Below are 24,009 nucleotides of genomic sequence, written 5' to 3' on the forward strand. Positions count from 1 at the left end.
CCACTATTTACACCCGGGTGCAATTAATCACTCCGAATAAATAAAGTACATTTGGCAGGATACTTGATATACAGACTAAATGCAAATATGACAATGCCATATTATTTTACATTGACAAAATGTAGAAAAATAGAACTGACTGAAAATAAAGTAGGCACTGATATTCTCTAAAATCTTCTTTCCTGTTGTGAATGTTGTCAGTCATCCCTAATCTTCGCAATTGGTGCACTGGGATGTTTAACTGTTAGCTGCTGTGTAATATAATTTATGTACAAAACTGAGTGTGCAGATTTTTGTCTGTGCTCCTAAATTCTACTGCTTGTGGATTTTTTTTTTTTTATAGAGCCCCCTGTTAGCACCTGTAGGAAGCGCTTAAGGCTAGATTTACACTGTCTGTTAAATGTGACCCAATTCTGGTAGTGGCACAGTTTGGATGTGCATTATAAATGTGTAAATAGAAATGTGTGGAAATAAATCAGATATGAATTGGTTAGGTGCTAAAACATAGGCTGTTTATGTGCTGAAAATGTTCACACTCTTATCTTTTTTGTTTTTACATGGTGCTTAATGTTACTTCATAGAACAATGAAATTACATTGAAAACTGGGATAAAAGCTGCAAGAAAGACTCATCTTTTCAAAATGAAATGAAGTAACCAATTACCAGAAATTGCCTATAAATTGCCGATAGTATTATATTCTGCCTTTGTCGTCTGTATGTTTACTTTCATTTTGGTGACCAAACCCTTGTGCACATGTGGGTTGCCTCAAGTGTTGCACATATTAGTGAACCATGTAAACAATCTGATATGGGTGCTTTAAAGGAATAGTTTGGAATTTTGGACATAGGACCTAATTTCCAACTTTACCGAGGTGATATAGGTCGGTGGAGACCGTTTTTATCGCGTTTAGCCCCTTCCTTCAGTTGCAGCGTCCCCCTTTGCTAACGCTGGTTTTGAGCTAACACATTTCTACGGTAACATCAGTCTGACATCAACAACAGTCTTACTCACTCCACAGCACACCCGAGACAAGTCAATTAAATCGTCGGACTATCGATATACATGTCCGTGTTGATAGAATCATTTTAGAAATAAAACTAACCTTGCAACTCAATGATTTATTACATTTTGAGGGACTAGTTTCTCAATATCAATCCGCCACTGCCATACAGGGAACAAAGTAGGCTATTGCAATGCGATGCAAGGTTCGTTTTATTTCTAACATGGTTCTATCAACACTAGGCATGTGCATCGATAGTCTGACGTTAAAGTGTATTTGTTTCGGGTGTTCTGTGGAGTGTTTTCAGTGGCAGGCTGGATGTTACCGTTGACTTGCGTTATCTTGGCACCAGATTAGCACGAGATGAACTCTGCAACTCATAGGAAGGGCAGAAATTCACTGAAAATGGTCTTCACCGACCTACATCACCCAGACTGAGTTGGAAATGAGGTCCTATGTCCAAAATTCCGAACTATTGCTTTAAGTTGATAACAGGCCATCAAAAAGTTGGATATGGACAGACATACTCAACTTACGATAGCAGCACATGCACAATCTACACTAACCGGCATTCAGCAGCACTTTGCTTCAATCCAATACATATAACCAGTTACCGTAATTTCCAGACTATTAGCCGCGGCTTATACATTGATTTCGCAAAATTTCTTCAGCTATGAGGTTAATACAGGGGGGCAGTTAATATAGCGTTAATATGGTTTTGTTTCTTTTAACTTGCATAAAACACTGTCCTGCGGCTTATACACAATGCGGCTTATATGCGGGAAATTACAATGTACATGTACAAATACACTCACAAACTCACACTGACATACACACACACTCACACACACACACACACACACACACACACACACACACACACACAACAACATTGAGCAAGTTAGCATAAGAGTGATAAGCATACGTGTCAATCAAGTAATCTCTTCCCGCAGAGCAGGCAGAGTGTAGAGTCTCTTGCATGTGTAAGTGTGTTGGTGGTACACGTCCAGTGAACATAAAGGGGCAGGTCTTGCAGAGGCCGCAAGCCAGCCTGCCTGCCTCTCACATATCTCAGTGTTATGACTCCATGCCATAGCTATTTTTGTGTGTGTGTGTGTATTTGTGTGTGCATGGGGGTCACAGGAGACACTGTAGGGGGTCTAGAGACTCACAGCTGGGGCTGAGATGCCTTCCGGGGGGAGTTAATTTAAGGACAAGCACAGTGGGACGAGGTCACTTAAACATGCAAGATGCCAGAGCCGCCACCACCACTCCCCCCAACACACACACACACACACACACACATACACACACACACACACACACACACACACACACACACACACACACACACACACACACACACACACACTCACTGTCACCCATCGCAGTGCTCCTTTTACCCTCTACTCCCCTCAAGTCTTACCCTGTCCCCAAGAGCCACTCACCCAGATAACAGATAAAATGCTTGTCTTTATTTAGACTGAGTGTTACTGATTGGGTTGCACTCTGAGTGGGTGTCAGCTTTCGGCATGACGCCAGTTTGTGACGCCCAGATTTTTCCGACCACCATTTCAATACCAGACTTCCTGACATGCCAGTGACATTAGCTGGCACAGGTTCTGGGATGTAGCAGCAAACTCACACCACAGCGCTGTTTACTCCTGTCAGGATCGACGGCAAACAGCATTATTTCCTCTTCCCGGTACATGCTGGAGACTCGCTGCTGTGAGGCTGTCAGCGTGGAAATCGAAGGCGATGTGCGGAGAAATATGGCTGGCGAAACTGCTGATGCCATTGCTCGAGCAGCTAACTGTTTGTCGCTGTAATGTAAACATTCAGAATCACAATGGGCAATTATGTACGAGCCAGCGACGCTACACATTACTCACAACAAAGCTAGCTCAGGCAACCCGAACGCAGTCATTTAATGCACAAGGAATCTGTGTGTGTGTGTGTGTGTGTGTGTGTGTGTGTGTGCGCGCATTCGTGAGCGTGTAGTGTGTTAGTTACAGCAGCTCTTCCCCCCCTGCCCTCCTCCCATCATCCAGCACGTCCAGAGCCATGTTTCCAGTTTATTACTGATTCATTGCGGCTGCTCAGGCTTGACGACATGGGCAGCTCATAGAGGAAGCTTGACAGATGTGCTATTAGTCAATAATGTAGAACTACTAGGCTGGGGCCTGCCTGCCCGCCTGTCTGAAATGCATTATCTCCTCACACTACATGATGAATAATGGAGCTACTGTGCTATCAGAGGTCATTCACTGATACGGTGTGACACATGGCGGGCTCAGTCATGTTCTGACACACCCCGAGTGTGTATGTCCTGTCTTTCTGGGGGTACTGACTGTGTGTGTGTGTGTGTGTGTGTGTGTGTGTTGTATCAGGTGGAGATTGAGAAGCTGGATTACCACCACTACCTGCCCCTGTTCTTTGATGGGCTGTGTGAGACGGGCCACCCCTATGAGTTCTTTGCCCGACAGGGAGTCCATGACATGCTGGAGCACGGGGGCACCAAGATCCTGCCCGTTATCCCCCAGCTCATCATCCCCATCAAGAGTGAGTCTCACACACACGCATACACACACACACACACACACATACACACACACACACACACACACACACACACACAGACGGATACGCGCACACACACACACACACACACACACACACACACACACATTCGCACACACACACAGTCTCACTCTCATACAGTATGCATCCGGTAATGCAGTGTGAGAGGTTGAGAGAGTTAGCTCTGGCAGTGCAAGCCTGCTCCATAAACTGTGTATGACCGAGTCCAGTTTTCCGACTGGCACCAGCTTATCCTGCTGGTGCAGACCACCAGCACATGCCTCCGTCCAGATGGAACACACTCTGAGCACACCCACGGCTGGACAGCGACACTTTCACCCAGTCTGGTTTTCCACTGAATTTAGCTATTCTATTTTGGCAAGCAAGTAAAAGCAAGTCTTGACTATCTTTAATGGTTGATGAAATTTTGCGTATTTTAGTTTGAAAGGCTGTCAATCCAAAGGTAGGGGAGAAAGTAATGTTTCATTCATCGTCCATAATGTAATGTTGTTCTTGTTAAGGTAGGCATGGCTCAAAAAATAGTGGACCTTTCTTTACACCAAGCAGCAGTTTCTGAAATGAACTGAAATGGCAGCAAATGTTCAGGAGAGTTTGTTCAAATATGACTTGGACAGACAAAAGGAGCTTATTTGGCAATACAATAGAATAGGTCATCCCTTGAGGCTTTATAATTTGCGTTCGGTTTGCAGTAGTTGTTTGATATTTAGACAGGACTTGGCTGATTAAGTTTTCCTCTGCCGCTGCTAAAATTGTTGACAGTGTAGGTCCCAGAAACTGACAAAGTACCCTCCCTTCCGTTTCAAGCAAACTGTCTTACACACACACTGGTATTATTCTCTCTCACATAGCCAACTATATGCTCACACACACTACGGCTCTGTTCGAATCGGGAAAAACTGCTGCCTTCTAAGATATCTAACTAGAGAGCAAGGCAGCGAAGACCGTTCGAAACCGAAAAAACGATTTTCGCTGCCTTCTAAGAGATCTTACGGCGGAGATCCACTATCTGCGTCCTGTGTGTAGCTATTTTTTTGGCAGACGCAAACGCATCCCTCCAACGAATGCAGAGTAGGCGTGACCGAAGTTTAGGCATGGGGTGTGTTGTTTTTTGATAAACGAGTGCCTGTGTGTGACATTTAGCTGGCTATCTAGCCAGCCACAACAGCATGACTACAAAGTCAACATTTAAGCATTCAACCGACCATTTTCTCCAACAATCTCTGCCACCTTCTTCCAACAGTCTTCTCGTAGATCCGTGTATCAGTAGGCTGACAAGGAGGGGTCGTAAAGGGCTGGATAACCTGACACAGCTATAATTAATTTGTCCTCCATCTACTTCAGTTTCGATTTTGAGCGTAAAATGAATTCCCGAGAGAAGTGGCAAACTGGACGAGAACTAGTAACAGAAGATCTCTGCTTTCATTGGATAATGACGGTGCGTCCGACGGATTAATTTGCATAAAGTTCAGCAGAGCCCAACTTGTTGACGTGACGGCGCAGCTGAAACAGCCGCGCTACCTTCCCAAGATGCTTTGCGGTGGCGACGTTAACGTCCTGACGCGCTCCATTGAAAATGAATTGACAATCGCGACGCGAGAATACTTGACGTGACTAGTGGATCCGTACCGTTAGAATTCCTGAATAACGGTCAATTTTGAAGGCAGCATCGATGTACACTTCAAGCTGCCTTCTACCCATAATCCTTTGCGGCCACGTCTGAATCTCTGTGAAAACAAAACAAACATGGCTGCCGATAGTCTGTCTCACATACTAGTGATGGATTTTATCGTTCGCGGTGATGACACAGTTCGCGTCGTTCAGTTCGCCAAGATGATTCGTTCTTATAGTTCGTTCGTACGTTCGTTCAGTTGTATTTCCGGTATAATATAATTCAGCGGTGAATCATGGAATGCACAGTTCTCAGCCCCTCATTCACAAACGATTGTACAAACGGTCAGCAGTTAAAGGCAAATATATTATGTGTAGCCTACTCTTTGACAACACAACAGCCTAGCACTGTTGTATTCGCCTTGACATTAAATTGACACATTGAAGGTTGGCTGGATAAAGTAGGCTAGACTAATGGCTAGATCTGCTATTATTTTAAAAAATGTGTTAATTCATAAATAAACAATCCAATATTCCGACAAGCATGTTTAAAGGCTTGGCAGAACGATTATATTAATAAAACGGTTTCAAGTCCCCATTTCGGCTACAGAGCCATAAAAAGAGCATGCTGTACAGCCAACAAGGCAAGAACGAGTGACTGACTGAACGAGAGACCTGTACCTTGCCTGCTGCAAGCTAGTGAGCCATGAACGAGGAGAAATACTGATTCGCGAACGAGATGAACGATGAACGTTAGTAGCTCATGTTTTGACATACACGTGGTCACTGTAGATTAAAAGTGCACATGAAGTTGCAGCTATTTGTATGGTTTTGAACTACCATGGCCATGTACAATCCACCACTAATATCAAAGATCCTTCATTACCCCACATTAACACTCTGCTAATATGTAGCTAGCAACCAAGTTTCTGCCACTCACAAAATACATTTGTTTTCTTTCATGGAAACGGTTGATATGCTTTCTTGCCTCTCATTGGCTAATTCGATGAGAACGTCTTAGAATCAGTACAGATAACATTTATGATTGGTTTTGGCACAGCAGCAGTAGGTTGATGTGGACACAGCAACGAAGGCACGAACGAAGGGACGAACGAAGAAAAAGTGCAACGTGAACTAGTTCAGGTCGTTCTTTTTAAAGACCCGTTCGATAGAACTGATTCGTTCGCGACCGACACATCACTATCACATACCCAACTATATGTTCTCACACACACTACTATATACTCTCTCATACATGTAAATGGAGTGTAGTACGCCAATCTCACATATACATCACTATACGTAAGGGATAACGGCCGACGAGGTGACCGGTTCGATGGAAATAATAATGGCTAGGTGGAGGTTTAGAACTCCGGCGACGTGCGAAACTAAAACTAAAAGCTAAAACTGTCTTGATTTTAGGAACTACTTTCCGCCACATATCAACTTTCTACTTGCAGGACAAAATTGCCGTTACTAGTTCTAAATGGATGGTTGCTATGGCCAAAGGCCAGTCGTTAGTTCTAAATGGCTGGTTGCTACGGCCAAAAGCCAGTCGTTATATATATATACAGTATATATACTGTATATATATATATATATATATATATATATATCCCGGGCATATCCCAGGATTCTGATTAACTTTAACTTTGAAAGATAGCTATTTTTATAGCCTACATGGCATCCAACTAGCTACAATCCACCTCCGTCATATGCTACAATGTTACTATGTTCTGCACGTCTGTATTTCAGCTTTGATGCAACGTGACAGTTCATTTAAACTTGGCAACAAGTTTGGCGAATTAATATTCAAGTTTGATACGGCAACACATTGGACCTACTTCGAAGGTAGCAGGTTATATGAAGTTAATGGCCACCCCATCAGCCAATCAGAGAAGAGAATTCCATTGTTGAGGGAGATAATCACACATAAATGTGCAGTATGTGCGTATGTGTGATCATGATAGTGTGTGTGTATTTTCAAGTATTTTCACACACACACACACACACACACACACACACACACACACACACACACACACACACAGAAAGTCTTTATAGTGTAACAGGAGCCAGGAGTGTTATGTCCAAAGCGTAGGCCTTTCAACTGGCGCCCAGTGAGGGGAACTGGGCACTAGGCCGATTTGGGTTCACTCTCAGTGAGGGAGGAGACAGTGGGCAAAACAGCAAACACAAGGCCACACACACACTGATGCTCATATGCCTGCTTACAAATGCACCATGTACATATTTAGATATCCATAAACACACACACACACACACCAATCAATATTGAGGGAGTCCAGAGACAAACTGTACTGAGCAGAACTGAGAACAAAGTACTTTTAACCCAAAAGTGATAATTTAATTAATCAAAAGCCAAAATGAATGTCTAGGGGATAGATGGATAGGTGTTTGTGATATGTGAGTGAGTGCGTGCGTGCGTGCGTGCATCAAAAATGAGAGAAGGGGAAGTGTGCTCTTGAAGAAAGAGTGGAAGGTGCTCTCTTATAACCAACCAGGTGCGTTCAAATTTGGCAAACAGTGGTGAACGTTCATGGTGAACATGTTTTCTTTGAACAGTGAAATATGGTTTGATTTGGTGTTAACATTCCATTCTAACAGTAATTGCATTGTTGCATTCGTCAAAATATATTATACTGTATCTTCTAAAAATGGATCTTAAAAGCTACGTTTCCACCAGGCAGTATGGCACAGTTCGGTTCTGTACGTTACGTTTTGGTACGGAACCTTTTGGTACGGTTCAGTCCGGTTTGTGTACCCACTGCAAAAGGCACTACTGTATAAGATTGCTGGCTGTGCTCCATAGGGCAGCATTATCACATAATTTAAATAAACTTGTCATAAAAATAAATACAGTGGACACACAAAGCTGCATGTTTAACACCAAGGAAGAAGAAAAAGAAGCTGCTTGTTTATGTTGCTTATGCTACTTGTTGCTGTCTTCGTTTGGTGGACAGTAGCCTAGCTAGCCTATAGGTTAATGAACCTGTCTAGGTAACTGTTAATCAGACTCGCTAGACTTTTATTTACAAAGTTGTGTCTTAGGGCGCACTCACACTAGGTACGTTTCACCCGTACCGTACTGGAGCACGGTTGCCTCTGGTCCCTGGTCTGCGCTCACACTGCATATAATCAAACCGTACTTCGGTACGATTGAGTTGCTGTGTTCTAGAATCTTTATGCAACATGTAATTGTAATTGGAACGTTATTGTTTATTTCATCATTAATGACGTCCTGTGCTTCCATGCGTACCGTACCAGAGTCCACCTCCTCCAAGCGTACTAGCGTATCGTACCGCGGTACGGAACGAAGCGATCACACTGGTCAAACGAACCGGACTTTAGGGGCCAAGTGTACTCGGGTACGGTACGAATTGCCTAGTGTGAGTACGCCCTTACTGGAGTAGGTATAGTAATCAACATTGCAGAGCTTGAAGACGTGCTTTATAGCCAACTGTAAGCTAGATAGTTTACTAGAAACGTTTGCAAGTATCCATCTGCTGATGCAAAGGCTAGCAAAGTAGCTTAAAGTTAAAGTGACAGACGTGGCCACTGGCTAGCACGGAATGCTAATTGATGCTGATATATTAGCTCTAACAACAACTTGGATTTGAAACACGCATAATGAATAACTTGGGGTCATGTGACAGTTGTAGTTTATGTTAGCCTACAATTACAAGTCATGTTTTGGTTCACTGTAGTTAATAGTTTTGCACGTCATGGATGTGAGCAGTGAACACCACCAGGTAGGCTAAGTTCTGTCATTTATTTGCCCATGTTGTGAGTTAGGCTATGTGCTACGTTTTGAAAAGACAGAAACTATGGTGCTTATAATTATGTGACCAGTTTCGAGGTAATTACACGTTCGTGAATAGTAAAAAAATAATGTTTGTGTTGGAGTGTCAAGATAAGATATTGTGGCAAGGTAAGTGCTGGCTGGCCAGTAAAGTAACGTAGAGGACAGGCTACCAGCTGCATGACAACACGAGGACTCAACACTAAACCGCTAGTTAATCAAATAAGATTCACCCACCTTACATAAAATTAGCCGGACACTGACACGTTTCTGTCCATCATAATTTCAGTTCAATCAGTTGTAGACTACAAGCTACTAATGTCTCGGATAAGGCACACTCAGTTTGTTTGCGGTCTTTGCTGGCAATTTTCTTTCTGAACGATTAGGACAACCGTGTAGCCACAATGTAATTGTACTATTTTAAGACGGGAACGTACCATTTTTTTTTTTTATCAAATAAATAATTATTAATACAAATTCTACTAAACCAGAAACTGACTTTCTAATAGGGTTTACATTACGTTCTCCTGCATTTTCCCAACCACTTCGTCAGGTGGCGACAGCTAATACCGTACCACAAACGGAAACGATTAAACAATGTTCTTCCTATTGTAGCTAGCAAACAAATTCTATGCAAGTAGTTGCCATCTCTTAATCTGTGTTTCGATCATAAAAAATACATTTCGGAGATATTTGTAACCGTAGTAACTACAGTAGGCCTGTGTAACATAATGTAACCCCGCTGATATGTACGGTTCTGCCTACCACTCTGCCTACCACTCCAGTTGTAAACAAACGGTCACATGACATTAAGGCATTATGACGTTCGTGGATGCAAAACCTTAATAGTGGGGAGAAAATGTATTTGATACCATGCTAAAGTTACCTAAAAAGAGGATTATAAAATCATCATTTGACAATTGATCTTAATGCCTCATTCTCTGGAATGGATTATTATGGAGCATAATCAGAAAGTTATGATTAAAAAACAAAAAATATCAGGGACGAAAAATCTGAGGGGGCACGTGCCCCCTTAACTTCAATGGGCATGACGCCACTGCACGTGCAGTTGAAAGCTTCAATAATTGCCTGGTCTAGCTTAGCCCAACTAGTGCACGGGTATTGTGTTCTTCATTTTTCCAGTTTAGACTAGAACAATGCCTGTGTACTATTAGGCTGAGTTGAACATTGAATATTGTTGCTAAAATTATTATCTGTTATTTGTTGTTTGACGCTTAGCTTAGGTTAGAAGATCATAGGTTCAACAAGCGATTTCTCGGCGGTGTGGTCATATTTTTCTATGAGTGTGATGGCCTAGCTTTTGCCCAATTTATGCACGCTAACGTGGAAATATGAACATGCTATTTTGTAACCTTAGATGGAAAAGTTCGCCTGTGAAAAGTGCGCCTGTGAGCTGATGCTCGATCATCCTGATGGTACAGATCCAGGTTTTTAAGAGGGGTTAACCTTGATGCTCAAAGTTAGAACAGTCACGAAATGATGTAATGACATAGCCAACTATATGCTCACACACACTACGGCTCTGTTCGAATCGGGAAAAACTGCTGCCTTCTAAGATATCTAACTAGAGAGCAAGGCAGCGAAGACCGTTCGAAACCGAAAAAACGATTTTCGCTGCCTTCTAAGAGATCTTACGGCGGAGATCCACTATCTGCGTCCTGTGTGTAGCTATTTTTTTGGCAGACGCAAACGCATCCCTCCAACGAATGCAGAGTAGGCGTGACCGAAGTTTAGGCATGGGGTGTGTTGTTTTTTGATAAACGAGTGCCTGTGTGTGACATTTAGCTGGCTATCTAGCCAGCCACAACAGCATGACTACAAAGTCAACATTTAAGCATTCAACCGACCATTTTCTCCAACAATCTCTGCCACCTTCTTCCAACAGTCTTCTCGTAGATCCGTGTATCAGTAGGCTGACAAGGAGGGGTCGTAAAGGGCTGGATAACCTGACACAGCTATAATTAATTTGTCCTCCATCTACTTCAGTTTCGATTTTGAGCGTAAAATGAATTCCCGAGAGAAGTGGCAAACTGGACGAGAACTAGTAACAGAAGATCTCTGCTTTCATTGGATAATGACGGTGCGTCCGACGGATTAATTTGCATAAAGTTCAGCAGAGCCCAACTTGTTGACGTGACGGCGCAGCTGAAACAGCCGCGCTACCTTCCCAAGATGCTTTGCGGTGGCGACGTTAACGTCCTGACGCGCTCCATTGAAAATGAATTGACAATCGCGACGCGAGAATACTTGACGTGACTAGTGGATCCGTACCGTTAGAATTCCTGAATAACGGTCAATTTTGAAGGCAGCATCGATGTACACTTCAAGCTGCCTTCTACCCATAATCCTTTGCGGCCACGTCTGAATCTCTGTGAAAACAAAACAAACATGGCTGCCGATAGTCTGTCTCACATACTAGTGATGGATTTTATCGTTCGCGGTGATGACACAGTTCGCGTCGTTCAGTTCGCCAAGATGATTCGTTCTTATAGTTCGTTCGTACGTTCGTTCAGTTGTATTTCCGGTATAATGTAATTCAGCGGTGAATCATGGAATGCACAGTTCTCAGCCCCTCATTCACAAACGATTGTACAAACGGTCAGCAGTTAAAGGCAAATATATTATGTGTAGCCTACTCTTTGACAACACAACAGCCTAGCACTGTTGTATTCGCCTTGACATTAAATTGACACATTGAAGGTTGGCTGGATAAAGTAGGCTAGACTAATGGCTAGATCTGCTATTATTTTAAAAAATGTGTTAATTCATAAATAAACAATCCAATATTCCGACAAGCATGTTTAAAGGCTTGGCAGAACGATTATATTAATAAAACGGTTTCAAGTCCCCATTTCGGCTACAGAGCCATAAAAAGAGCATGCTGTACAGCCAACAAGGCAAGAACGAGTGACTGACTGAACGAGAGACCTGTACCTTGCCTGCTGCAAGCTAGTGAGCCATGAACGAGGAGAAATACTGATTCGCGAACGAGATGAACGATGAACGTTAGTAGCTCATGTTTTGACATACACGTGGTCACTGTAGATTAAAAGTGCACATGAAGTTGCAGCTATTTGTATGGTTTTGAACTACCATGGCCATGTACAATCCACCACTAATATCAAAGATCCTTCATTACCCCACATTAACACTCTGCTAATATGTAGCTAGCAACCAAGTTTCTGCCACTCACGAAATACATTTGTTTTCTTTCATGGAAACGGTTGATATGCTTTCTTGCCTCTCATTGGCTAATTCGATGAGAACGTCTTAGAATCAGTACAGATAACATTTATGATTGGTTTTGGCACAGCAGCAGTAGGTTGATGTGGACACAGCAACGAAGGCACGAACGAAGGGACGAACGAAGAAAAAGTGCAACGTGAACTAGTTCAGGTCGTTCTTTTTAAAGACCCGTTCGATAGAACTGATTCGTTCGCGACCGACACATCACTATCACATACCCAACTATATGTTCTCACACACACTACTATATACTCTCTCATACATGTAAATGGAGTGTAGTACGCCAATCTCACATATACATCACTATACGTAAGGGATAACGGCCGACGAGGTGACCGGTTCGATGGAAATAATAATGGCTAGGTGGAGGTTTAGAACTCCGGCGACGTGCGAAACTAAAACTAAAAGCTAAAACTGTCTTGAATTTAGGAACTACTTTCCGCCACATATCAACTTTCTACTTGCAGGACAAAATTGCCGTTACTAGTTCTAAATGGATGGTTGCTATGGCCAAAGGCCAGTCGTTAGTTCTAAATGGCTGGTTGCTACGGCCAAAAGCCAGTCGTTATATATATATACAGTATATATACTGTATATATATATATATATATATATATATATATCCCGGGCATATCCCAGGATTCTGATTAACTTTAACTTTGAAAGATAGCTATTTTTATAGCCTACATGGCATCCAACTAGCTACAATCCACCTCCGTCATATGCTACAATGTTACTATGTTCTGCACGTCTGTATTTCAGCTTTGATGCAACGTGACAGTTCATTTAAACTTGGCAACAAGTTTGGCGAATTAATATTCAAGTTTGATACGGCAACACATTGGACCTACTTCGAAGGTAGCAGGTTATATGAAGTTAATGGCCACCCCATCAGCCAATCAGAGAAGAGAATTCCATTGTTGAGGGAGATAATCACACATAAATGTGCAGTATGTGCGTATGTGTGATCATGATAGTGTGTGTGTATTTTCAAGTATTTTCACACACACACACACACACACACACACACACACACACACACACACACACAGAAAGTCTTTATAGTGTAACAGGAGCCAGGAGTGTTATGTCCAAAGCGTAGGCCTTTCAACTGGCGCCCAGTGAGGGGAACTGGGCACTAGGCCGATTTGGGTTCACTCTCAGTGAGGGAGGAGACAGTGGGCAAAACAGCAAACACAAGGCCACACACACACTGATGCTCATATGCCTGCTTACAAATGCACCATGTACATATTTAGATATCCATAAACACACACACACACACACCAATCAATATTGAGGGAGTCCAGAGACAAACTGTACTGAGCAGAACTGAGAACAAAGTACTTTTAACCCAAAAGTGATAATTTAATTAATCAAAAGCCAAAATGAATGTCTAGGGGATAGATGGATAGGTGTTTGTGATATGTGAGTGAGTGCGTGCGTGCGTGCGTGCATCAAAAATGAGAGAAGGGGAAGTGTGCTCTTGAAGAAAGAGTGGAAGGTGCTCTCTTATAACCAACCAGGTGCGTTCAAATTTGGCAAACAGTGGTGAACGTTCATGGTGAACATGTTTTCTTTGAACAGTGAAATATGGTTTGATTTGGTGTTAACATTCCATTCTAACAGTAATTGCATTGTTGCATTCGTCAAAATATATTATACTGTATCTTCTAAAAATGGATCTTAAAAGCTACGTTTCCACCAGGCAGTATGGCACAGTTCGGTTCTGTACGTTACGTTTTGGTACGGAACCTTTTGGTACGGTTCAGTCCGGTTTGTGTACCCACTGCAAAAGGCACTACTGTATAAGATTGCTGGCTGTGCTCCATAGGGCAGCATTATCACATAATTTAAATAAACTTGTCATAAAAATAAATACAGTGGACACACAAAGCTGCATGTTTAACACCAAGGAAGAAGAAAAAGAAGCTGCTTGTTTATGTTGCTTATGCTACTTGTTGCTGTCTTCGTTTGGTGGACAGTAGCCTAGCTAGCCTATAGGTTAATGAACCTGTCTAGGTAACTGTTAATCAGACTCGCTAGACTTTTATTTACAAAGTTGTGTCTTAGGGCGCACTCACACTAGGTACGTTTCACCCGTACCGTACTGGAGCACGGTTGCCTCTGGTCCCTGGTCTGCGCTCACACTGCATATAATCAAACCGTACTTGGGTACGATTGAGTTGCTGTGTTCTAGAATCTTTATGCAACATGTGATTGTAATTGGAACGTTATTGTTTATTTCATCATTAATGACGTCCTGTGCTTCCATGCGTACCGTACCAGAGTCCACCTCCTCCAAGCGTACTAGCGTATCGTACCGCGGTACGGAACGAAGCGATCACACTGGTCAAACGAACCGGACTTTAGGGGCCAAGTGTACTCGGGTACGGTACGAATTGCCTAGTGTGAGTACGCCCTTACTGGAGTAGGTATAGTAATCAACATTGCAGAGCTTGAAGACGTGCTTTATAGCCAACTGTAAGCTAGATAGTTTACTAGAAACGTTTGCAAGTATCCATCTGCTGATGCAAAGGCTAGCAAAGTAGCTTAAAGTTAAAGTGACAGACGTGGCCACTGGCTAGCACGGAATGCTAATTGATGCTGATATATTAGCTCTAACAACAACTTGGATTTGAAACACGCATAATGAATAACTTGGGGTCATGTGACAGTTGTAGTTTATGTTAGCCTACAATTACAAGTCATGTTTTGGTTCACTGTAGTTAATAGTTTTGCACGTCATGGATGTGAGCAGTGAACACCACCAGGTAGGCTAAGTTCTGTCATTTATTTGCCCATGTTGTGAGTTAGGCTATGTGCTACGTTTTGAAAAGACAGAAACTATGGTGCTTATAATTATGTGACCAGTTTCGAGGTAATTACACGTTTGTGAATAGTAAAAAAATAATGTTTGTGTTGGAGTGTCAAGATAAGATATTCTGGCAAGGTAAGTGCTGGCTGGCCAGTAAAGTAACGTAGAGGACAGGCTACCAGCTGCATGACAACACGAGGACTCAACACTAAACCGCTAGTTAATCAAATAAGATTCACCCACCTTACATAAAATTAGCCGGACACTGACACGTTTCTGTCCATCATAATTTCAGTTCAATCAGTTGTAGACTACAAGCTACTAATGTCTCGGATAAGGCACACTCAGTTTGTTTGCGGTCTTTGCTGGCAATTTTCTTTCTGAACGATTAGGACAACCGTGTAGCCACAATGTAATTGTACTATTTTAAGACGGGAACGTACCATTTTTTTTTTTTATCAAATAAATAATTATTAATACAAATTCTACTAAACCAGAAACTGACTTTCTAATAGGGTTTACATTACGTTCTCCTGCATTTTCCCAACCACTTCGTCAGGTGGCGACAGCTAATACCGTACCACAAACGGAAACGATTAAACAATGTTCTTCCTATTGTAGCTAGCAAACAAATTCTATGCAAGTAGTTGCCATCTCTTAATCTGTGTTTCGATCATAAAAAATACATTTCGGAGATATTTGTAACCGTAGTAACTACAGTAGGCCTGTGTAACATAATGTAACCCCGCTGATATGTACGGTTCTGCCTACCACTCTGCCTACCACTCCAGTTGTAAACAAACGGTCACATGACATTAAGGCATTATGACGTTCGTGGATGCAAAACCTTAATAGTGGGGAGAAAATGTATTTGATACCATGCTAAAGTTACCTAAAAAGAGGATTATAAAATCATCATTTGACAATTGATCTTAATGCCTCATTCTCTGGAATGGATTATTATGGAGCATAATCAGAAAGTTATGATTAAAAAACAAAAAATATCAGGGACGAAAAATCTGAGGGGGCACGTGCCCCCTTAACTTCAATGGGCATGACGTCACTGCACGTGCAGTTGAAAGCTTCAATAATTGCCTGGTCTAGCTTAGCCCAACTAGTGCACGGGTATTGTGTTCTTCATTTTTCCAGTTTAGACTAGAACAATGCCTGTGTACTATTAGGCTGAGTTGAACATTGAATATTGTTGCTAAAATTATTATCTGTTATTTGTTGTTTGACGCTTAGCTTAGGTTAGAAGATCATAGGTTCAACAAGCGATTTCTCGGCGGTGTGGTCATATTTTTCTATGAGTGTGATGGCCTAGCTTTTGCCCAATTTATGCACGCTAACGTGGAAATATGAACATGCTATTTTGTAACCTTAGATGGAAAAGTTTGCCTGTGAAAAGTGCGCCTGTGAGCTGATGCTCGATCATCCTGATGGTACAGATCCAGGTTTTTAAGAGGGGTTAACCTTGATGCTCAAAGTTAGAACAGTCACGAAATGGTCGAAATGATTACAGAACTAACGTTGCGCTAGCTGATGGTGTTCCGAAGTTGGCATCCAACCGTTTCTTCTTTCTAGGGCAAGGCATGCAGTGTTGATGTGTTATTGCTACAAATAACACACTCAAATTTGTTCCGCCTTAATGTTAGCAAGTTGCTGTTCGCTTAGCTACTCTGCAGAAATTAGCTCTGCTGCTACTTCCTGCTTCTGCCGTGAAATCATTACTGTCTTCCGGTGGGCGGTAGCAAGCTAATGTGGGTGAGGCCTGGCGAAGCGTCACTTTGTAGGGCTTTTCTGATTCACTTGTTTTCCTGTGTGTTTTCTTTCACTGCCCAATACAGGTAATTCAGGTAGAAGAACATTTTCACATGCAGCATGCATATGCAACTCGGAGAGACAAAAACAAGTATTAAATGGTTTATCGCAGAATGGCACCTTTAAGGTCCCCGACTACAGCCTGCAGCCTCTGTGCATTACTCCCATTATCTACAGGGGGTCATAACAGTGTGTGTGTGCGTACGTGCGTGCGTGCGTGCGTGTGTGTGTGTGTTTCAAGTTGTGTGTCTATACTATCTCTTTCCCCTATTGCTTATGTGTTATCCTCCATATTTTTCTTTTCTCTGTTTTCATAGTTTTAATGACTAATTGATTTCATCTTAGAGAGTCTGATTGCAGACCAACCATCCGTTCAGCTGGGTTACAACACCTTGAAGCAGAGCGGATCAATGTACATTCCCCCGATTGGTAAATTATTTCCCCCCAACATATGCTTATCATTTATTGATTGACAAATCATAAATGTAATCCACTAATATCTCTGTGCGGTCATAAAGACTCATGTATCACATCCATGGTGTTGTCTCCAACACACAGACACACACAGACACGTATACACACACACACACACACACACACACACACACACACACAGAGATGTAATAGCTATCACTTAGACTTTCAATGCCACCTCATGTCATTTGCCTTGCAAGGCGAGCCGTCACAGATGATTGGCTCGTTATGAAAGCACACACCTAGCTGTGATAATGGAATTTTAAATGGCCTCCGCTTTATTGGAAAAAGAAGGAAAATAAAAAGGTTTCCTAGCTAGGCGGCCAGAGCCAGTGGTCCATGTCCTTGTTGCCGATTAATTACATTTGAATGCCGCCGAGAGGAGAGGAGAGGAGAGAGGGCGCAGAAAGGAATTAAAAAAAGGAAGAAAAAAGAGAGCAAGTCCGTTGTGATATGAAAGGCAGAAAAGTTCCTGACGTTAATTTCATCCTGGTTCCGGGTGCTTATCAGCGGCGCATGCTCCGAGGTGGTGCCGGGTTATCAGACCGCATGAATATTGATGACGACTCCAGGTGACCTGGCAAAATTAACACAATCCACCACCTAGGGCCCCACATAGGGCTCACTCTGATAGCCTCCAACCCCAATGCAGAGGCCTCTAACATTATCATCACACAATGAACCAACCACCCACCATCCCTCAACACACACACACACACACACACACACACACACACACACACACACACACACTCTCTATACTATAAATAAACTTATGAATGATATGAAACACTAAATAACTTTTATTGGAATAAAATGTCTAGTATGCTACAGGCTTCTCAGTCTTCAGGGATTAAAGTTCTCCGTAGCTATGATGGAGATCTGTCAATTGGGTTCCGTAGAGGCCATATAAATAAGCATCTCTTCAGATGCATGTGGCTGGCCTAATAGAAAATAAATAAGCTATGGCTTTTATTTTGAAGCTTGTCTTCACAGGTTCACGTCATTCAGGCCATTGCCTTGGAGAGTAAAAGTATTCTTTCTATGTATTTAGGTATTACCATTGATAAGAATGACACTCAATAAAGATGTTCATTTTTTTTGTATCTTATTATTGAAAAAACAAAGAAAACTGAATCAATGGCTTTTAAGGAATTAACTCATTGAGTGCCAACAACGTAATATTGCGTTTTTAGCTCCCATGCGTAGAGTGCCAACAACGCAATATTGCGTTTTTCACTTTTTTTTAAAATTACGAAACTAGACACTCTAACTCACCTTATGTGTGATTTTTGGAAGTCTATCATGAAGAGAACTGAAGTAGATGACGATTAAAAACTCATGAAATCCTACAATCCGGAAATGTACGTCTGTCTTAAGTGGCTTATATCTCCGTTTCTAGAGGAACAACGGGGATTTTGATGAAAACTAGCCACTGTTTAGCTTGCGATTTCTCAGGAATGGAGACACGTAGAGATAAACGGTTTTCACCCACTGAGAGCTCAGAGTCTTACCTTTCAAATGAGCCATAGTATATGTCCATAACTATAACATAGAATACGCTGTGGCTCTACAAAAATAGTCAACAACGATCTAGCTTGCCGGTGTTCTAGTTTAACTGGTTTTTATGTTAACTGGTGATATTTGCATAACATCAGTGAATATTCAAAAAGGCCCTGCCTACTTCTTAAACGCGTTCTGCTCTGCCTCCGCCCCTTAGAGTTTGTATTTTCACAAAATGCTTGCAAGTGAGAGAAAATAATGGATAGCATATGGCTGAAAGCATCACCAGTTTATGTCTAATACATGTTCGTCTAAGCATTAATCACACAATACGACACATGCTATGCTAATAGCAAAAAATGAAATGAAACAATGTAGCCTAGCTACCTAGCGATGGCTGGATTCGAACCGTGGATGTCGTGGATAAAAATATCCCTTCAACAGTGGCTTATACCCCTACACTACGAGCTGCTGGAAAAGCAGGGTGATTTTTAACAATTTATTGGGCTTTTAGTCAAAGTTAACACAGGTTAACATACTGTGAGAAATATACGCCTATGTTAACTGGTGATATCAAATTTAACATGGGCATGCAAGTCTCGAAACATAGCCTAAAGTAGGCTTATCTTGCGTCAACTAGCCTACTACAAACAGGCATGATCCCTACTTTATTCTGTTTTTGGGGTAAAATGAACAAGTAAGGCAAAAATGTGATCATTTCATTGTTAAATTGTGAATCATCTCACAGAATGTCACATGCTTATCTCGAACAGATTTTTAAAAGGCTATGCTGCTCGTAGCCTGTTGCAAAACATTCCTCAGATGTATTGCTAATGAACGTAGGCTATACTTAAAATATTGATCGGCTGACAAACATTGTCACAACATAACATATAGCTATTCATTTATTGGGAAGACCATGTATTAAATATCCTAACTTCAATTCAGCAGATTTGTGGCGCAATTGAGTAAGGGCGTACAGTTACAAATCTTGACGTTTTAATGAGCAGTTCGAGGCCCAGTGATCTTCATGTTTTTTGCATTAGATAACGTGTTTCTGTCCCTCAAAATGAACAACGTCTGGAATGAGGTTATGCCCGTTTGTTGTTACTGTAGCTAATGACATAAATCTGAATTATTTAAGGTTTGCATTCCTGTGTTTGCTCATGTCATGAGCCATCCCACTTAACGTGGACGTCATGATTTCAGTATAATAAGCTACGCTAGCTCGAAGTTGCTCAATGCTTACTGTAGTGCAGTGGTAAAGCTGCAGCTAGTGGATCATTTTGCCCACGCGAGACTCATGTTCGAAACCCAACAAAACCTTGTTGTTTTACTTGAACAATTCCTTTTTCTAGAGCATCTTGTGTGGATTATGCTTAAGCACACCTGCATGAATCGGTGATGTCGGCATGTTTTTGGCAAGATGTTTATTCCCAATTATCTCGCTCACTGCAGCTTCCTGAAAATGTGAATCTCCAGCACTCGAGGGGCGGAGGCAGAGCAGAGCGCTGTTAACAAGTAGGGAGGGTTCTTGTTGAATATTCAGTGATTTTATGCAAATATCACAATCTGAACTGATCACAAGATACCATGGTACACCGGCACTCTGGGACATAGCTTCCAAAAACAATGCGGCATTCAATGAGTTAAGAGGCAGGGTTTCACATTCAAAGGCTGAAGGGATATCTCAGTTAACATACACTGCACTTTCACTTAGTGTTGATACCCACACCTACAAAGTTATAGACAAACTTCTCTTTGTCTTTGTTTGGAAAAATCACACTCATTATGTAAGAAATCTGTTCTAATGAATGAGTACTGTGAAGGTGGCCTTTTTGGACTTCACTATTTTAAATTATACATTTAAAATCAGTTGGATCAGGCGATACCTCAGGTGTCCAACTTCTCTGTGGAACTTTATTCCCGATTACATCTTTTCTTCATTATTGTCTTAACTTTCTTTCAATTTGTAACTACAATATAGACAAAATTCCCTCAAACTTGCTTATTTTCATGAACAGATGTTATTGGTCTAGTCTTTATTCTTCAAACATCATCATCATCATCATTTTTATTTGTCAGACTCAAGGTCCATAGAAGAACACACAAACAAGCCCTACATAAAAAAAACAAAAAAACAGACCAAAAAAACAACAACTTCCCCCACCCAACACATACAGTACACACATTTTCACACATTTTCATAAAAGACATTCATACCAGTACCTCCACATTGGTGACTGGTAACGAATTGTGCTATATCTGGGATTGGTCAGCAATATAACAAGGTAATTCTGTGACATATTTAGGCGACAGATAAATGTATACATCAGGTTCCTCAACAATGCTCTGAAGGTTCTGACACCTGCATTGCAAAACAGGCCACTAGCACTACAGCTCCTAGGCTTCTTCAGTAATATCCTAAAGCAGTCATTATAAGCAACCTGTAGCCTCTGTAGCCTTTTTAAACTTTGCCCATAGGGCTGCAGTGTACAGTGGAGTACAGTATGCTTTAAAAAGCTGAATTTTTACTTTGTCAGAGCACATTTGGAATTTTCTTTTCAAAATATTAGCTTGGGCATATAGCATGCGACACTGTCTATATATGTCATCATCATCAGATAGACAGATAGAAATCTGGAAAACACAGCTCTTTGTCCTCTTTAGTTCTACATATCACAACAACACTTTTTTTAGCATTGTATTGCACATCATATTTCAACCCATAGTCAGAACAAATGTTCAGTAATTGCTGAAAACCAGCACTGCTGGGAGAGAGAATGGCCAAGTCACCAGCATACATGAGATGATTTACAAGAGTGTTCCCAATCAGACAACCAGTTTGGCATTCATTTAGTTGCTGAGATAGTTCATCCATGTACAAGTTAAAAAGAGCAGGTGAGAGTAGCCCCCCCTGACGCACTCCATTGCTTACACCAAAGGGAGTAGAGACACTGTTACCCCATTTAACACACATTCTCTGTTTAGAATACCAATAGGTCAGGATTCTTATAATACTATCAGGTGCACCCCTTTGCTTCAATTTTTTAAAAAGCTTAAAATGATTAACTCTATCAAATGCCTTAGAGGCATCAATAAAGCCAATTACAACAGAGGAATTCTGCCTCATATATGTATGTGTTGCTTCCTTCACAGCATAAATACACAACTATGTACCAAGCTTTGCTTTGAAACCAAACTGATTTTGGCTGGTGGTCAGATATTGATTAAGGTATTTTTAATTTCAATTTAATGTCACTTATAGAGCGCCAAAACATTACACATGTCTCATGGCGCTTTACAGATGAAGAATACGTACCGATTGAACCATTTAGAGGTGAAGCAAATAGGTAGACTTCATAATTATAGCAAAGGCAACTGTATAAGTATAGCAAAGGCTGATTTAAAGAACTAAACAGTTCACTCTTCACTTTGGCCTATACAACACATTTTCAGACAGATGATTTTTTTTTGGGGCTGTAATCCCTGAGTCTGGTTTGCCTTGTCAGTGGTACAGTAATGTCTTTGCTCTTTTGTCCATGGCTCTCTTTTCCTTTGTTTGACTCTTTTGGCCTCTCTTTTCCTCTTCTCTCTTCTCACCTCTCTTCTCTCTCCTCTTCTCATATCCCCCTGTTCCTTACAGCTCTGTCAGCTCTTGGTTTATTTGAAGCAGATTCTGCCCCTGTCTTCATCAGGCCCTAACATTTGCTCCCGACACTGAAAATGAAACTTTCATTAGACAGAAACCGAGATCGAGGGCTTAGGCAGACTTGCAGCAGGGTAGATGGAAAAGAGGGATGGGGGAGGTGTTTTCTTTGTGGCACTTTCAGACTGATATTTATACCTGCAGTTTAACAAATGCAATTGCGAAAGAATCTGTCAAATGTCAGGCCTTTGCTTGTGACATTTGCAGCTGGCTAAAATCCAACACACCTCCCTGGTGCTGTCGCAAATGGCGGATGGTGGATGGCAGATGAATAAATAATCTGCGACATCCTAAGTGGTTCTGACGCAAATACACCTGAACACCCCCCTCACCCTAACAGCCCTCACCCCTAACGCTCATGACGGGGGCTGCTCCCCTCCCGCACACCAGCGGGTGAAGGATGAATAATTGAGTGCTCTCCCGCTGCCCCAAATGTCACACCTCGGGAAAATAGTTTGCCGTTAGCACTAATTAGAATTTCATTGTTTGTTATGTATGTGTTTAAGCACCCGCACCAGTCTCCGAGCAGCTGAGACTGCAGGGTGCCCCCTCTGAGGACCACTGCTGTTTGAAGGGCCCAGCGAGCCCAGTAATGGGGGACTTATAGTCGACGTTCCCAGCCTGGCATGCAACATTAGCCCCGTTTACATGGACACTTCTATTCCGATTAGAAACGGAAGAAACAGCTCAATCGGAATAAAAATCGTCATATAAACACCTCAATCGGAATGAAAATCCTGATCCGATCAGAATTGTGAATAGAATGTAGCCCATGTAAACAGACGCCGCAAAAATTTTCAATCGGAATAGTTTAATCGGAATGACAAAAACGGTCCATGTAAACGTGGCTAATGTCACGTCAAAATGACGTCATTCCTCTGTCGCGCAACAGATTTCAGCCTTGCGCACCGAAGTATTTTTTCAGCGGCGCGCGACAACCAGGAAGTGCTAAGATCAGGGGGCGAGCGTTCTTCTATAGGCATCAACCACATAAACAACATTCAGGCATTTCATTTAGCCTATCCCACATCTTAAATAAGCCCATTAATTTTTAAAACGATTGTAGTCATGAAGTTTGAAAAGTCAGTTTGAGAAGTGGGAAGTTAACTTGGCTAGGCTGCAGCGAGAGTTGCAGTTAGAATGACTGATTTGTTTATAGTCGTGAATTATTAATAGTTTGTTGGATAAGTTAACGAAGTTACCAGTGAGAGTTGCAACAGGAGGAATTAAGGGGAAAGAACTAGGACCCAGGCACATACTGTAAGCATTTCAGCAAAAGGTAACAAAGAGATTTATTGTCAACCAAAGGATATTACAATTTTAAAAATTCTCATTCCACTTAGGGAGATTACATAAACTAATCTCATCAGCTAGCTGCACACAC

The 24,009-nt window shown here is 41.8% G+C and overlaps 1 protein-coding gene across 1 annotated transcript in view; it reads left to right on the forward strand.

The window, feature by feature from the left end:
- The window catches only part of pacrg (PARK2 co-regulated), a 183,705-nt gene that overhangs the window by 76,746 nt on the left and 82,950 nt on the right, over positions 1-24,009 (forward strand). Inside the window, exon 3 of the mRNA XM_062523127.1 lies at positions 3,392-3,563. Coding sequence (XP_062379111.1) covers positions 3,392-3,563 — 172 coding nt within the window. The remainder of the gene's footprint in view (positions 1-3,391; positions 3,564-24,009) is intronic.

The sequence above is a fragment of the Sardina pilchardus genome, chromosome 20, assembly GCF_963854185.1.
Source record: "Sardina pilchardus chromosome 20, fSarPil1.1, whole genome shotgun sequence".
NCBI classification, from domain to species: domain Eukaryota; kingdom Metazoa; phylum Chordata; class Actinopteri; order Clupeiformes; family Clupeidae; genus Sardina; species Sardina pilchardus.